Source organism: Coregonus clupeaformis, unplaced genomic scaffold (assembly GCF_020615455.1).
Source record: "Coregonus clupeaformis isolate EN_2021a unplaced genomic scaffold, ASM2061545v1 scaf0587, whole genome shotgun sequence".
NCBI classification, from domain to species: domain Eukaryota; kingdom Metazoa; phylum Chordata; class Actinopteri; order Salmoniformes; family Salmonidae; genus Coregonus; species Coregonus clupeaformis.
In genome coordinates this window covers 95,456-111,863 of record NW_025534042.1, presented here as the reverse complement: position 1 = coordinate 111,863, position 16,408 = coordinate 95,456, and the positions used below count along the sequence as shown (strand labels likewise).

The following is a 16,408-nucleotide window of genomic DNA, read 5'->3' as shown; positions in this document are numbered from 1 at the left end:
AGTACTCTCCACTCACACAAAAAAATTACTTCCACATCCATTGAAATGGAGCTTTCAAAAACAGAATAATACATTATAGCACCTTAAAGCACAAGACTTTAAACTACAAAAACATTAAGTAATGCCCAATAAAATATACATTAGAGTAATTGGATCAGAGAAGACTGGGTCTGACGATGGGAAGCGGCAGATGCTAATGACAGCACATCAAATGACTTCATGCAGCACTTCTCTGCATTGATTCTCCTCTATCTGTAGCAGCACATGGTACCCTGGCTGTTGAAACTAGTTTTACATTAGTTTGAGCGAATAATCACGAAATCAATAAAGTACAGACTACAGTAGATTATGATTTCATCACCATAGTGATGTACAGTGCTCTGTTCCAAATTGGAACTTCCAACACAGAGCCAGGTCATCCAGCGACTCAAGACTGTATTAGAGATATTGGGACATCTGCCATGGTGAACATTAGGAGTAATACAGTCTTATAACAGTATAACAGAAAACCAAAGCTACACACAGGAACCGTGATGGGCCATAGATAGGAGGAGAGTTAAACGTCAATCTGTGAGTGAGAGAGTGAGAGAGTGAGTGAGTGAGTGAGTGAGTGAGTGAGTGAGTGAGTGAGTGAGTGAGTGAGTGAGTGAGTGAGTGAGTGAGTGAGTGAGTGAGTGAGTGAGTGAATGTGAGTGAGTGATGGAGTCTCAAAGGAGCCATCACAGTGACAGATTGGCAGCAGTCAGGAGAGACAGGCAGGAGAGACAGAATGATTGGCTTCGACTCTTTGATGTTTCTATCTCTTTTATCTGATGGCTGGTTATACATCTTCAAACCCTGTTCGTTGTTGACAGGCATGGTGACCCTAAACCATCATCTTTGTCACATCTGAATAGGATTCAGCTTGCTTTCCTTTGAGTTTAAAGAAGAAAACGTTAATCTGCTTAGCAGTGTTTACCTCTGTCAGGGAACAACTGATGGGCCATTCATTCTGTGTACACGACCAATAACATTTTCTTTGATTTGATTACATGCTTTCAGGTCATTTAGAAACAATTATTATGTGCTGGAGATCCTGGATGATAGTGCATTGCAAAAGCTTATAGAGAATAGCATAGAGGCAGTATGACAATTTTCTATGGACAATAGCATAAAACTGGGTTGTCCAAGGTCATAAAAAAAGCACTACTCTGTACAAAAATGTTACGACACGGTTCTGTGGTATTCTAAAACTGTAGAAACTGGATTGTTCCACTGGCTTAAATTTCAAATGATGATAGTATTTTGGCCCTACAGTGGCACATAAACACTGTGCATATCTCAAGTGCTGATGGGTTGGTCAAACCCAAACCATGTGCAAGACAGATAAACCGTTTCAAACCCTCCTTTGTGTGTCCCTGTTTGTGTTTTTGTTGTGAATGTATGGAGCAAAAATTCAAATTCCATACAGGCCACAGAGTGGGAAGCGGTTTCCCATGGTTCTGTTAGGATGCTGCATGCTTTCATGTGGAAAATAATCTCTGGGTCCCCTCAGCCCCTCTGTTGTGACAGGGGATAATGAATTTCACAACATCTGCCATTTGTTAGCCCTGTTCGGTGTAACCGATCTCCTTTTAATCCCGAGACGTCCATGGACTTCCAAAGCGTGTGCAGCTACAGATGAAATTAAACAGATGGATCCCATGGCCTCTCTGGGGCTGGGAGTAGGGGTACAGAGTACAGAGTACAGACAGGCAAGCAGGCAGCTGATGGGGCTGGGAATAAGGGCTGGGGCTGGGGAGTAGGGGCACAGGCTGGGACACACGCTATCCAGCTTTCTATTAAGTTACAGTACCTCCCTTCAAATGCCCTGAAATTACAGGACCTCGGTCATATGTTTATAGGTATTCAGTGTAGCGGTAGTGATTTTCAGCCATAATGTTAGCTTATTCAAGCTCTTGCCTCAAGAAAAGTGAAGATTTGACATGTCAGTTTTGAATGGTTTTGAGCCTTATCTCAGTTTCAAGGGACACAGAGTACTGGACAGTGATTCTCTCTCCCCAAGGCTTGTGAGGGATAGAGAGTGACAACACAGGCAGATAATAGTCGAGACTATTGATAAAGAAGCTGCGACACTGGATCCGATGCTCCTCATTTAGGCTTCTGTATCAGAACTCACCAGACAGTAACAGTATTAAGCCTGAGCTGAACCTGAGCTCTGAATGTGATGGGTTTTAAATCAACTGACATGATTTACCTCACTGCTTAAAACTGTTATCCTTAAGGGCAAAATAAAAATGGTATTTGCTTGCGTGGGCCAGACAGTGATAACACTAAGCTGTTTTGCTGTACAGATAGAATACAACAAGAATCCTCAATGATCAACTTTGAAATGTAAAAATGTGATCATGTCACATAAATGTAGTGGAGTTGATATCCAGATAAATTATAATTCATTGAGGATTGTTTTGCCTAGCCATAGATTAAAAATTATACATTCATCAGAGCCTCAGAATCACCTTTCCATCTGAAAGGAAGGTATGGCCGGAAAGGCCGATTCTGTCTCTTTTCGTTCCCAACGATTCTGATTATGAGCAACTGGATTCTCGGCCGCCATCCTCTGCCTCTTCATAAAACCTGGAATGTGCTTCAAAGAATGCACACTTTCTTCCCTCCATGAATAAAACATCTGTCATTCATAGGCCTGCAAAATATGTGCCGATTTAACAGAGCATAACAGCTCGGAAGGGGATAGAGGCAGAGCAGAAGCCTGTGCAGTGTCCTAATAATAAGCCATGTACAAGTGTTAGCTTGGGCTATCTCTCCCTTTGGACAGTTCACAGTTTGCTGGTCTTGGGCCCAGGCCAGGGCAAGTAAAACGCCTATTTGTGATCCATAATGACAATAGGAGTTATTATATGATAGAGAAAAAATGCAATGTTTCAAAGCAAGCTCACGTTAGAGTATTATTATCTATCTGTTGTAGAGTGTGGGCATCCACACAAAGACAGTCCAACAGAGGACTAAAGGCAGACTGGACTGGTGGAAATGTAAAGTAAACAATGTAGTGAATGGCCTGGGGGGGGCTGCCTCAGGGAAAGCTAAACATACAGTACAAATGTGTCCTGGATCAGTTGGCCTTTCATGCTGGTCAAAGTGAAAAGTCACAGAGGAGGGAAATGGAAAGTGGGACAGGCAACCGCCATGTGGAAGTTAGTGGGTCAAAGTTACTGTCTCTGGACCTAATTTATTTCTATACATTTACTCAGAGTAAATTGACTTATTCACTCCCTATCGTGTCTCCGAAGTGAGGGGGTGGAGGCCCCAAAAACAAAGAGGTGAGAAACAGTGGTCTAGCTGTCTATCCTAGTTGGCTCCAGAGAGGGCACGGAGGGGAAGCCTGTTACTCACACATCAGAGGCTACATTGACCCTCCGTTCCTCTGTGTTTGGGATCCCTCTCACACACAATGGCTCAGTTGTTTCGGCTCCGTCTGTTTTAACCAGTCTGCCTGACTGTTCGGGCCAGGGGCATCTGATAACCTTAGAGTGCTTCACCTTTCTAAAGCAAGTGTCCATTTATTATTATACAAAATGACTCAGTAGGAGGCTGAGATGACGTCATAGGACAATCACCTCATTATGGACTATAGGCCTACATTGCTTCTGAATCTGCTGTCCAGTTTAGAAGTTGAGGAAAACCTTGAGACCAATCCTGTGGTAATCACGCCCCCTACAGGTGACTAAAGTTGATACATTCTTATATCCTTTTGAAGGGACCATTTCTGACACAATAAAAAAGATATATAACTACAGTAAAAACATACAACATGGACACTGGACATGTTAGGTAGGTTTGGCTTGTCTACTAATAAACATTGAACATGGTTATAAAATAATGTGATTTTACCTCCAGCCGACATGCGGCGCTGCAGAAAACCAGCACTCCGCAATCGATTGCTATCCCTTCCAGGATAGAAAACAAAGAACAACCTGCCTGTTAGCTAGCGTAAAGATTCAAACCATATAAATAATGGGCAAGAAGCATAAAAAGCACAAGTCTGAAAAATATGAAGGTAAGACACATTTAAATAGACAATGCGCTGGTATTGGTTGAATTTCTTGGACCATTAAAATGCTCGCGCTTCATAGCGGTCTACGCGCGAGCTTTGGTCAGCCAGGCTAGCTAACGTTAGTTAGCGCATAATCACCCATTTGAATTCACTGCATGTTAGCTTAGCCATATGCTATGTACCGAGCTCATTAACGTTAGCTAATTGACAGATGTTAAAATATAGCTATCTAATTAGATTGCTGTCCGCTTTATCTTTTATCCTATATGCATTGAACCAAAGATTGAACTTTGAAATGGCTAGCTATCTACTCATTTACATATTTTAGCCAGGTAGCGAGGTAACGTTAACGTTAGCTAACTCGCCATGTTGGTGGTCTGTTGTTGTTTGCAACATAACTAGTTATTAAGTTAGCTAGCTAGTTGGCTACCTTACAGTTGAGCTAGCCGGCCAGCGAACTGTCAGCAGCAACTTGAGTTGGTTACATTCAAAAATTTGGGAATATACAGTCGTGGTCAAAAGTTTTGAGAATGACAAGTATTGGTCGTCACAAAGTTTGCTCCTTCAGTGTTTTTAGATATGTCAGGTGTTACTATGGTATACTGAAGTATAATTACAAGCATTCCATAAGTGTCAAAGGCTTTTATTGACAATTACATTAAGTTTATGCAAAGAGTCAATATTTGCAGTGTTGACCCTTCTTTTTCAAGACCACTGCAATCCGCCCTGGCTTGCTGTCAATTAACTTCTGGGCCACATCCTGACTGGTGACCGCTCATTCTTGCATAATCAATGCGTATAGTTTGTCAGAATTTGTGGGGTTTTGTTTGTCCACCTGCCTCTTGAGGATTGACCACAAGTTCTCAATTGGATTAAGGTCTGGGGAGTGTCCTGGCCATGGACCCAAAATGTCGATGTTTTGTTCCCCGAACCACTTAGTTATCACTTTTGCCTTATGGCAAGGTGCTCCATCATGCTGGAAAAGGCATTGTTCGTCACCAAACTGTTCTTGGATGGTTGGGAGAAGTTACTCTCGGTGGATGTGTTGGTACCATTCTTTATTCATGGCTGTGTTCTTAGGCAAAATTGTAAGTGAGCCCACTCCCTTGGCTGAGAAGCAACCCCACACATGAAAGGTCTCAGGATGCTTTACTGTTGGCATGACACAGGACTGATGGTAGCGCTCACCTTGTCTTCTCCGGACAAGCTTTTTTCCGGATGCCCCAAACAATCGGAAAGGGGATTCATCAGAGAAAATGACTTTACCCCAGTCCTCAGCAGTCCAATCCCTGTACCTTTTGCAGAATATCAGTCTGTCCCTGATGTTTTTCCTGGAGAGAAGTGGCTTCCTTGCTGCCCTTCTTGACACCAGGCCATCCTCCAAAAGTCTTCGCCTCCCTGTGCGTGCAGATGCACTCACACCTGCCTGCTGCCATTCCTGAGCAAGCTCTGCACTGGTGGTGCCCCGATCCCGCAGCTGAATCGACTTTAGGAGACGGTCCTGGCGCTTGCTGGACTTTCTTGGGCGCCCTGACACCTTCTTCACAACAATCTAACCTCTCGCCTTGAAGTTCTTGATGATCCGATAAATGGTTGATTTAGGTGCAATCTTATTAGCAGCAATATCCTTGCCTGTGAAGCCCTTTTTGTGCAAAGCAATGATGACGCCACGTGTTTCCTTGCAGGTAACCATGGTTAACAGAGGAAGAACAATGATTTCAAGCACCACCCTCGTTTTAAAGCTTCCAATCTGTTATTCTAACTCAATCAGCATGACAGAGTGATCTCCAGCCTTGTCCTCGTCAACACTCTCACCTGTGTTAACGAGAGAATCACTGACATGATGCTTGCAACGCCAGGGTTGTGGGTTCGTTTCCCACGGGGGGCCAATATGAAAATGTATGCACTCACTAACTGTAAGTCGCTCTGGATAACAGCGTCTGCTAAATGACAAATGTAATGTAAAACATTTTTCAATGATGTCAGCTGGTCCTTTTGTGGCAGGGCTGAAATGCAGTGGAAATGTTTTTGGTGGATTAAGTTCATTTTCATGGCAAAGTGGGACTTTGCAATTAATTGCAATTCATCTGATTACTCTTCATAACATTCTGGAGTATATGCAAATTGCCATCATAAAAACTGAGGCAGCAGACTTTGTGAAAATTAATATTTGTGTCATTCAACTTTTGACCACGACTGTACACTACCGTTCAAAAGTTTTTCCATGAAAACATACATGAAATGAGTTTGAATAGGAAATATAGCAAAATGCATAGGAAATGTAGTCATTGACAAGGTTAGAAATTATGATTTTTAATAGAAATAATAATTGTCCTTCAAACTTTGCTTTCGTCAAAGAATCCTCCATTTGCAGCAATTGCAGCCTTGCAGACCTTTGGCATTCTAGTTGTCAATTTGTTGAGGTAATCTGAAGAGATTTCACCCCATGCTTCCTGAAGCACCTCCCACAAATTGGATTGGCTTGATGGGCAATTCTTACGTACCATTCGGTCAAGCTGCTCCCACAACAGCTCAATAAGGTTGAGATCCGGTGACTGCTGGCCACTCCATTATAGACAGAATACCAGCTGACTGCTTCTTCCCTAAATAGTTATTGCATAGTTTGGAGCTTTGCTTTGGGTCATTGTCCTGTTGTAGGAGGAAATTGGCTCCAATCAAGCGCCGTCCACAGGGCATGGCTTTGCAAAATGGAGTGATAGCCTTCCTTCTTCAAGATCCCTTTTACCCTGTACAAATCTCCCACTTTACCACCACCAAAGCACCCCCAGACCATCACATTGCCTCCACCATGCTTGCCAGATGGCATCAAGCACTCCTCCAGCATCTTTTCATTTGGTCTGCGTCTCACAAATGTTCTTCTTTGTGAACCGAACACCTCAAACTTCGATTTGTCTGTCGATAACATTTTTTTCCAATCTTCCAGTGTCTGTGTTCTTTTGGCCAGTCTGAGATATGGCTTTTTCTTTGCAACTCTGCCTAGAAGGTCAGCATCCCATTTGCGGGTACTATTTGAAGCTGCCAGTTGAGGACCTGTGAGGCATCTGTTTCTCAAACTAGACACTAATGTATTTGTCCTCTTGCTCAGTTGTGTACCGGGGCCTCCCACTCCTCTTTCTATTCTGGTTAGAGCCAGTTTGTGCTGTTCTGTGAAGGGAGTAGTACACAGCGTTGTACGAGATCTTCAGTTTCTTGGCAATTTCTCGCATGGAATAGCCTTCATTTCTCAGAACAAGAATAGACTGATGAGTTTCAGAAGAAAGTTATTTGTTTCTGGCCATTTTGATCCTGTAATCGAACCCACAATTGCTGATACTCAACTAGTCTCAAGAAGGCCAGTTGTATTGCTTCTTTAATCAGCACAACAGTTTTCAGCTGTGCTAACATAATTGCAAAAGGGTTTTCTAATGATCAATTAGCCTTTTAAAATTATAAACTTGGATTAGCAAACACAACGTGCCATTGGAACACAGGACTGATGGTTGCTGATAATGGGCCTCTGTACGCCTATGTAGATATTCCATTACAAATCAGCCGTTTCCAGCTACAATAGCCATTTACAACATTAACAATGTCTACACTGTATTTCTGATCAATTTGATGTGATTTTAATGGACAAAAATATTGATTTTCTTTCGAAAACAAGGACATTTTCTAAATGACCCCAAACTTTTGAACGGTAGTGTACGTACAGCTAACCCAATGTGTCCCATCTACAGAGTACGGGGAGAGACCACTGAAATTGGTTCTGAAGGTTGCTGGAAATGAGGTGACGACTGGGAGCTCGAGCTTTGAAAACACTTATGACGAACATCCAGATGTAGAGAAACACAAGAAAAAGAAGAAGAAAAAGGATAAGGAAAGGAATGATACCATGTCACCAGTTGATGACAAGAAAAAGAAAAAGGTGAGTTTGGGAATCCATATTTTGATTACAGCCCCTGTTTACCTTTTGTACTGTTTTTGAGGGAAATCTCTAGGGGAGAGTAGCTACCATTTCATTCCATGGCATGGGTGGTGCTAGCTGACTAAACTCCACTCATGTGTAAGTGTCTGATGAACTCCACCAACTGAGTGGAGCAGATACCAGCCTTTGGGGAATTCAGCTCTGACTACATTGAATCGCCCAAGAGCAATACTTCAAAAACTTTGAGGTGTCTTTTGATTTTCGGAATTCAAAAAGGGGTTTATTTGGCCCATAGACTGTGATGGGTAGGTGATCTACTATCACAAATGAAAATTTAAGTGTCAACGAACATGTTTATATGGTGCATTTAGATGACAAAGAAGAAGAAGGGACAGGACGCTGATACAGACTGGGATGATAGGGAGGCGAGCAGGACCCCTGTCCGTTCAGATCTGGCATCCTCCTTGAATAAAGTGGAAGGTAAGTTACTTCCTCAGTTTCTACAATGGCTGCCACTTTTCCGTAATCCTTTCTTGGCCTTTAATTTCTATTAATATATGGAAACATTTTAACCATTATTTATCTGTTTTTCTTACTCGCCTTCTCTTTACCCACCTCTCTCTTGCGTGCTTTCTCACTCTCATTCTCAGAGAAAGAACTGACCCCACTGCAGGAAGCCTTGAGTCAGCTCATCAGACAGCTCCAAAGGTGAAGCTTGTTACTAAGAAATTGACATTTAATTGATTATCAGTCTGTTTCCTCTGGTCTAAAAAAAATATCCCAATGAAATATCCCAATGCCCCAGGGTAGTGGTTGGGGACATTGCCCTGTGTAGGGTGCCGTCTTTCGGATTGGATGTTAAACGGGTGTCCTGACTCTCTGTGGTCACTAAAGATCCCACGACACGTATCGTAAGAGTAGGGGTGTTAACCCCGGTGTCCTGGCTAAATTCCCAATCTGGCCCTCATACCATCATGGCCATCTAATCATCCCTAGCTTCCAATTGGCTCATTCATCCCCCTCCTCTCCCCTGTAACTATTCCCCAGGTCATTGCTGTAAATGAGAATGTGTTCAGTCAACTTATCTGGTAAAATAAAATTGCATTGAGGCCTAACAAAGCAACAACTGACTTTCTCTTGTAGGAAAGATCCAAGTGCGTTTTTCTCGTTCCCTGTGACTGACCTCATCGCTCCTGGCTACTCCACGATCATCAAGCGGCCCATGGACTTCGGCGCGATGAAGGAGAAAGTCAAGAATGAGTATTACCAGTCATTGGAGGAGCTCAAGGTACACCTGTCAACTGCACTACCTTCTTGCCGAATAACTCTTCCAGAATAGCTTTCTTTAGTCATCTGTCATTCTAAAGCAGTGGATTGATTGACAATCAAGCTTGAAGTGTTGATTTGAATAGAAAACCAATGTTTAACATATGCAGAGTCCAGTGACTGACTGCCATGTGTCTCCATTGATACAGGTGGACTTCAGGATCATGTGTGAGAATGCCATGATCTACAACAAGCCAGAGACCATTTACCACAAAGCTGCCAGGAAGCTGCTCCATTCTGGCATGAAGATCCTCCGCCCGGTAAGGAGAGTGCGTCTACAGAAGGAAATTTAACACATACATCTCACACATACATATGGGATCTTCCCTTGAATGCGTTTTGTCTAGGAAACCGGCACTAAACTTGTGCCTGGATGAAATAATCGCTTGTGGCCACATGAACAGCAGAGGGCGCCATACGACTTCTCATACCCCTGAATGTTTAGAAATGCATCTTCACCACAATGCTTTTATATTTGTTTAAATTATTGGGGCCCAAGAAGAGTCTGTAATAACAAGACCACTAGATTGGAATAACAAGGGATTGTGGCGTAAATTGTGTCAACTCTCTCTCTGTCCCACAGGAGAGGCTTGAGAGCCTAAGGCAGAGTATTGAGTTCATGGCTGACCTGGAGAACCCAGCCAACCAGTCAGGGAAGACGGGAGAGGTGGGCAACTCAAGCATGGACCAGTGTAAAGACGGCCCCAGCCCCATAGATCCTAGTGAGACCGCCCAGTCTGCACCAAACACTCCCAGGTACAGTGATAACTTTACCCTGCACATGAACAGACAATATGCTTTTAGTTATTAATTGCTTGGAGAGTCATCATATATGGATATCGATCTCAGACACAATTTACATAAACCATAAACTACAGTGCCTTGCAAAAGTATTCACCCCTCTTGGCGTTTTTCCTATTTTGTTGCATTACAACCTGTAATTTAAATGGATTTTTATTTGGATTTCATGTAATGGACATACACAAAATAGTCCAAATTGGTGAAGTGAAATGAAAAAAAATACTTGTTTCAAAAGATTATACAAAATGAATAACGGAAAAGTGGTGCGTGCATATGTATTCACCCCCTTTGCTATGAAGCCCCTACATAAGATCTGGTGCAATCAATTACCTTCAGAAGTCACATTTAGTTAGATTGCACACAGGTGGACTATATTTAAGTGTCACATGATCTCAGTATATATACACCTGTTCTGAAAGGCCCCAGAGTCTGCAACACCACTAAGCAAGGGGCACCACCAAGAAAGCGGCACCATGAAGACCAAGGAGCTCTCCAAACAGGTCAGGGACAAAGTGTTGGAGAAGTACAGATCAGGCTTGGGTTATTAAAAAAATATCAGAAACCTTGAACATCCCACGGAGCACCATTAAATCAAATATTTAAAAATTGAAAGAATATGGCACCACAACAAACCTGCCAAGAGGGGGCCGCCCACCAAAACTCACGGACCAGGCAAGGAGGGCATTTATCAGAGAGGCAACAAAGAGACCAAAGATAACCCTGAAGGAGCTGCAAAGCTCCACAGCGGAGATTGGATTATCTGTCCATAGGACCACTTTAAGCCGTACACACATTGAGCTTTTTGGCCATCAAGGAAAATGCTATGTCTGGCGCAAACCCAACACCTCTCATCACCCCGGGAATACCATCCCCACTGTGAAGCATGGTGGTGGCAGTATCATGCTGTGGGGATGTTTTTCATCGTCAGGGACTGGGAAACTGGTCAGCATTGAAGGAATGATGGATGGCGCTAAATACAGGGAAATTCTTGAGGGAAACCTGTTTCAGTCTTCCAGAGATTTTAGACTGGGACGGTGGTTCACCTTCCAGCAGGACAATGACCCTAAGCATACTGCTAAAGCAACACTCAAGTGGTTTAAGGGGAAACATTTAAATGTCTTGGAATGGCCTAGTCAAAGCCCAGACCTAAATCCAATTGAGAATCTGTGGTATGACTTAAAGATTGCGGAACCCATCCAACTTGAAGGAGCTGGAGCAGTTTTGCCTTGAAGAATGGGCAAAAATCCCAGTGGCTAGATGTGCCAAGCTTATAGAGACATACCCCAAGAGACTTTCAGCTGTAATTGCTGCAAAAGGTGGCTCTATCAAGTATTGACTTTGGGGGGGTGAATAGTTCAAGCTCAAGTTTTTTTCTTTTCTTTTTTCTTGTTTGTTTCATACCGAAAAATATTTTGCATCTTCAAAGTGGTAGGCATGTTGTGTAAATCAAATGATACAAACCACCAAAAAATCAATTTTAATTCCAGGTTGTAAGGCAACAAAATAGGAAAAATGCCAAGAGGGGTGAATACTTTCACAAGCCACTGTAATATATAGATTTCAGATAGGGGGTAAGGTGCTCGTTCCTAGATTAGACTGTGAGAAGCTGTTCTCGCCCATTTACCCAACACAGATCCCAACCAGGAAGCAGTATTGCCCACTAATGTTAATAAGCCTTGGGTAGTGTCCAAGTGCTGTGGGCTTGTTCTCCTCCCAAGTGTTTGGTGGATCAGTTCTTTCCACAGACTCTGGCTAGAGGCTGAGAGAGATTTAATGGAATGACTGAGCGTGTCAGGTCTTGTGTTCAGTCAGCACTATGCAGCACGTTTCACACCAATCAGTCTCTGAAACCTAGGAGTTGTTGTCCTAGTAAACCCCACTGAGGTGTAATGGGTAGAAAATGCTTTAGCAAATAACAGACTACAGCATGAGGACTTATAAGATTTGATGTGAAGTTTGTTTGAAAGTATATTGGCAGCATATTCATTGGGAACATGTAGCTATAGTATTAAATTGATTCTCTCTATTAGATTTAGATGTTATGATAGTGTTTCAAAACGTATTGTAATCACCAATGAATGCCAGCAAAATAAATTCCTATTTGCTGGTGATCCTTTTGGTATTGGAACAATGAAGCCCTATGAATCACTTTCCAAAGTCTCTTACTCGTCTATACTTTGTCTGTGTTCTCCAATACTTCCAGGAAAGACAATGATTCCAAAGACGAAGTGTCCAAGGTTGTCAGTCAGGCAGAGCAGGAGCTTGAAGAGATCCGCAAGCTCATCGAAGATTCAGGAGGCAAACTGTCCAACAGAGGGCTGGAGAGTGAGGTGAGAGAGCTACGGGCTATGGAATTGGCTTAATCAATCTGTTTAGGCCAACCAAGCTCTCTTAACCCATCTATAATATAGGAAATGTATTGTCTAATTTAGTGAACATATTCATTATGTCCACTAATGTAATAATATGACTATTGTTTTATTTCGTTATGTAGCTGGACTTTGAGAGGAGGAAGTCTGATGGCTCCACCACACTGGCAATCCTGAACCCAGTTGACCTTGTTGCTGGAGGTAGGTCCAGTCATAGTCACGGCCACAGTTAGCTAGTTGTGCTATATCCATTTCTATTTGTGCAACATGGGAAAACGGGAATCCATGATTGATTCCAACTATGTAATTAACTCTGTCCTTCTGATGAAGGCTGTTGGTGGCCAAAATGCCATGTTTTTAACCTAACAAGTATAATAAAATCATCAGCTTTTAATTGTAAATGAGCCTCTATTTCTCAATCAACTCTGTTATCTCTACAGATGTGGGCTACTGCCCTGTGAAGCTGGGCATGATGTCCAACCGGCTGCAGAGTGGCATCAACACCCTGCAGGGCTTCAAGGAGGACAAGAGGAACATGGTCACACCAGGTAAGCTGAAGGGGCCTTAGTGACAGAGTTTAATAATAAAAAAGCATTTCTCATATCGACTTCCATCGTCTCCCAAGAGTGGCTGAATATCCTCTTCTCACCTGAGGGACTGAACCCAGAGCTTGTATAGAAGCACATGTATAAATCAAATGTTAAACCAACATAAATACCAGTCTTAATCTATCCATTTATAAATCCAATCATGGGCAACATTGTTTTTCCCTAAGATTTGATAAGGCCATGTAGCCATGTCAGATTGTGATTCTATAAAAATCAGTTTTTCATAGTCATATAAATGTATCTCCATCTGTGTTTACGAGCTGTAATGTAACCCAATCTCCGCTCTCGCAGTATCGTACATGAATTACGGTCCGTACACCTCCTACGCACCCGCCTACGACTCGAGCTTCGCCAACATCGGGAAAGAGGACTCTGACCTGATCTACTCCTTCTATGGAGAGGAGGCCAGCCTCCAGGGATCTGAGAGGTATGCATGTGTGGCTCCTCATCCTCCCCCAACATTACGCTGTAATATTATGGGAGGACCTGACATTTACAATAACAAGGGCCTACTTTACTGTAAATTATTGCAAACAAAGCTTTGAGTATTCCAACATGCGCATAACAGTCCAGATGTCCCTGTATTTCATTGGGTTTGTATATTAGAGTAGGCGTTTTATGGTTCTGTTGGCGTGGATGAGATTCACTGTGGTGGAGGCTAAGAACACATGGTAAACCTGATACGACCCTACTGCTGCTTCTGAGAGGAGAGCAAATGTGACTAGGATACACAAACACACACTGATGTAATGTGTTTGTCATTGTGTCTGCAGCCTCTCGGAGTTCCTGTCCAAATCGGAGGAGCACATGTACAAACTGGCAGACAACCTCCTGGATGCGTTGACTAACGGGGAGCACTCCAAAACCCTGAGAGAGGTAGAACCACTATGCATTTATCTGTATGGGAATTATATGGCTACAGTTATTTTGGGGAAAAGATTGGACACTAACTTAATGTGTTCTTGCTCGTCAGACCCGTCCAGATGAGCAAGGGCCAACAGAAACCTCTGAGACTAGAGACCAGGACATGGAGGTAAGTCTCAGCTACACTAGGACACTAAACCTGGACAACCTCAGCAGATAAAGGAGAGACACCACACCCTAGGTCTCAACGACACCCACCTGAGGTGAACCCCAGCTAACCCCCACACCCCACCAAAAGTGTTGGATAATATTAACAGCTTCTGCACATGCCGTAGCTGTTGTGTTCCAGCTGTGTCAACAACATGGCAGGCTCGTTAGCTAGCTGCTAGATCCAACACATGGAAATAACATTTCCCCTTCAAAACACTGCCTCTCTCCACCAGCCCCTGAGATCAGGGCTGTTCACGCACTCTCTGTGTCAGGGATGTGGAAATGTCTGTGTTTTCTTTCTGCGCTCCCTTCATTGGGCGGCTGAATGGCTCCTCAGTCACAGCAGTGTAGAGGGAGGAAAGAAAAGCATCAGACCTGTTCAGCACACAGCAGCTCTCTGTACCCGGCTGTTTGCTGTGCTTGGCCAATGTCCAGTTTATCCCTGCTTGGGTGTTGCTGCTGCTCTTTGTTTCATTAGATTTTATTGGAAAGGGACTGGCAGAGGTATCGACTCGAGCTACTAGAAAATATCTGGCCTAGCTGCCGCCTCTCCTTTCAGGAATGCAATTTCAAAGATTCACTGACTGCAGCGCTGGGTGACTTGGAATCCAAACAAAAATGCTTTTACTAATCTAACTTTTCTTTAACCCTTCTGTTTTTCTCTCAGGTGGTTGAACCAGAGGCCAGCAAGCAGGCTGAAAGCAGGCTAGCCTCCCTGGGCTCTGTGATCGGCCTGGGCTTGGACCTCCAGACTCCACCGGACCTCCTCTCTGAGGGTATAGATCACCTCTAACTGACCAAAGGGCAAACCCCAACAGCATGCCAGTTCATTCTCTAAAGCTACTGAGAGCCAAAGAGTTACATTTTAAATCCCCTAGGCTTGAACCCTTCCTGAAGGTAATTGAGGTGTTTCTGACAGATCCAGTGGTTGGTTACTACTACAGCCTTGCAGGTAGCCTCCCTGGGCTGTTGTAGGCCATATGCAGCCCCAGTTGAATATAGTCTATGAAGATAAGAGGGAAAATGGAACCCATTGTAGATGACCCTGCACAGGTCAATGTAAGCTTCCTTAGGATATTTAAGTAATCAAGTGTGTATATGTCTTTATGTGCATCAGAGGCCCAAATCTTCCAGCAGAAGTTGGATGAGACTACAAAGCTCCTCCATGAGCTGCAGGAAGCGCAGAGGGAACGCCTGAGTGTCAAGCAGCCCCCCAACATCATCTGCCTGCTCGCCCCAACAACCAAGGAGCTGCAGCTGGGTAACACTTCCTTTTCTTTTTAAAGGAGAACGGAATTCCACTCTGTATTTTATTGGGGGGGGGGTTCTCTGATTGAGGGGTTGGGTTAAATGCAGAAGACACATTTTGGTTGAAGTCATTGTTGTGCAACTGACCAGATATGCTCTTTCCCCCACAGCAACAGTCTTTATTTGGATTCAAGCTTTGGTTTGAACTCTAAAAATAGTGCAACCAGAAACAGTTCTGACTAAACATGAATTTATTTTCAATTTTAATTCCAGTGGAAGAAATGCCTGGGCCCTCGATTTCTCAGCTACACTACTGCCAGTGATCTTTATTTGGACTCCACCTTTGGCTTGAAGTTGGGCTCTAATATCATTTCTCATTTGTCTCCCTGTAGCTGAGAAGGTGACTGGTAACCTAGCCCAACTGACCAGTCAGGTGGCTCCAGGAGATGTGAGCAGTGTGTATGGGATCAGGAGGGCCATGGGCATCGCTATACCCCTAGAGGCAGATGAACCACTCATAGACCTCACCACAGGTAGTCTTAAACCACCCAGAATATGTTTCCCTGGTTAACATTTAGTTTATGGGTAATAAACATTCTAACCATATACTGGTTTATTTTGTGAATGTGTTCAGTCAAGTGGTAGGCCTACTTGCAAAACTGACTTATCTTTTAATTGCCCCCTGAGGGGGTAAAGTTGTATTTAATTGTGTTAGAATGTAATTAACTTTTTTACATGTTGTGGAATGTCAAAGCTATTCCCTTATGTCTGTCATCTTGATTCCAGTGGCTGTTGAGCCTATGGATACCTTGCCTGAAGTTCAGCAGATTCCAGTCGTCGCAGTATAACAGAATTCACAGCAACCATCCTCCTAATAACATCCCATCTGTTGTAGTGTCCAAAAAGGTGCTTTTTGTTTGCATTTCATTTAATAAACCTTTTTTATATATACAAAAAAATCGATTTGTCATCTACCTTATCCAATCTGTTATTCCGTGTCTTCGTA

The 16,408-nt window shown here is 43.2% G+C and overlaps 1 protein-coding gene across 1 annotated transcript; it reads left to right on the top strand.

Moving 5' to 3' along the window:
- The first annotated feature begins 3,929 nt into the window (after positions 1-3,929).
- On the top strand, positions 3,930-16,353 carry LOC123485153 (bromodomain-containing protein 7-like). The gene is made up of 17 exons (XM_045216049.1): positions 3,930-4,054; positions 7,789-7,976; positions 8,348-8,456; positions 8,627-8,684; positions 9,120-9,264; positions 9,452-9,562; positions 9,886-10,058; positions 12,307-12,433; positions 12,598-12,673; positions 12,913-13,020; positions 13,372-13,507; positions 13,854-13,956; positions 14,054-14,113; positions 14,822-14,930; positions 15,272-15,415; positions 15,795-15,935; positions 16,189-16,353. The coding sequence occupies exons 1-17, from the start codon at positions 4,012-4,014 to the stop codon at positions 16,248-16,250; spliced, it is 1,893 nt and encodes a 630-aa protein (XP_045071984.1). The 5' UTR covers positions 3,930-4,011; the 3' UTR covers positions 16,251-16,353.
- The last annotated feature ends 55 nt before the right edge of the window (positions 16,354-16,408 follow it).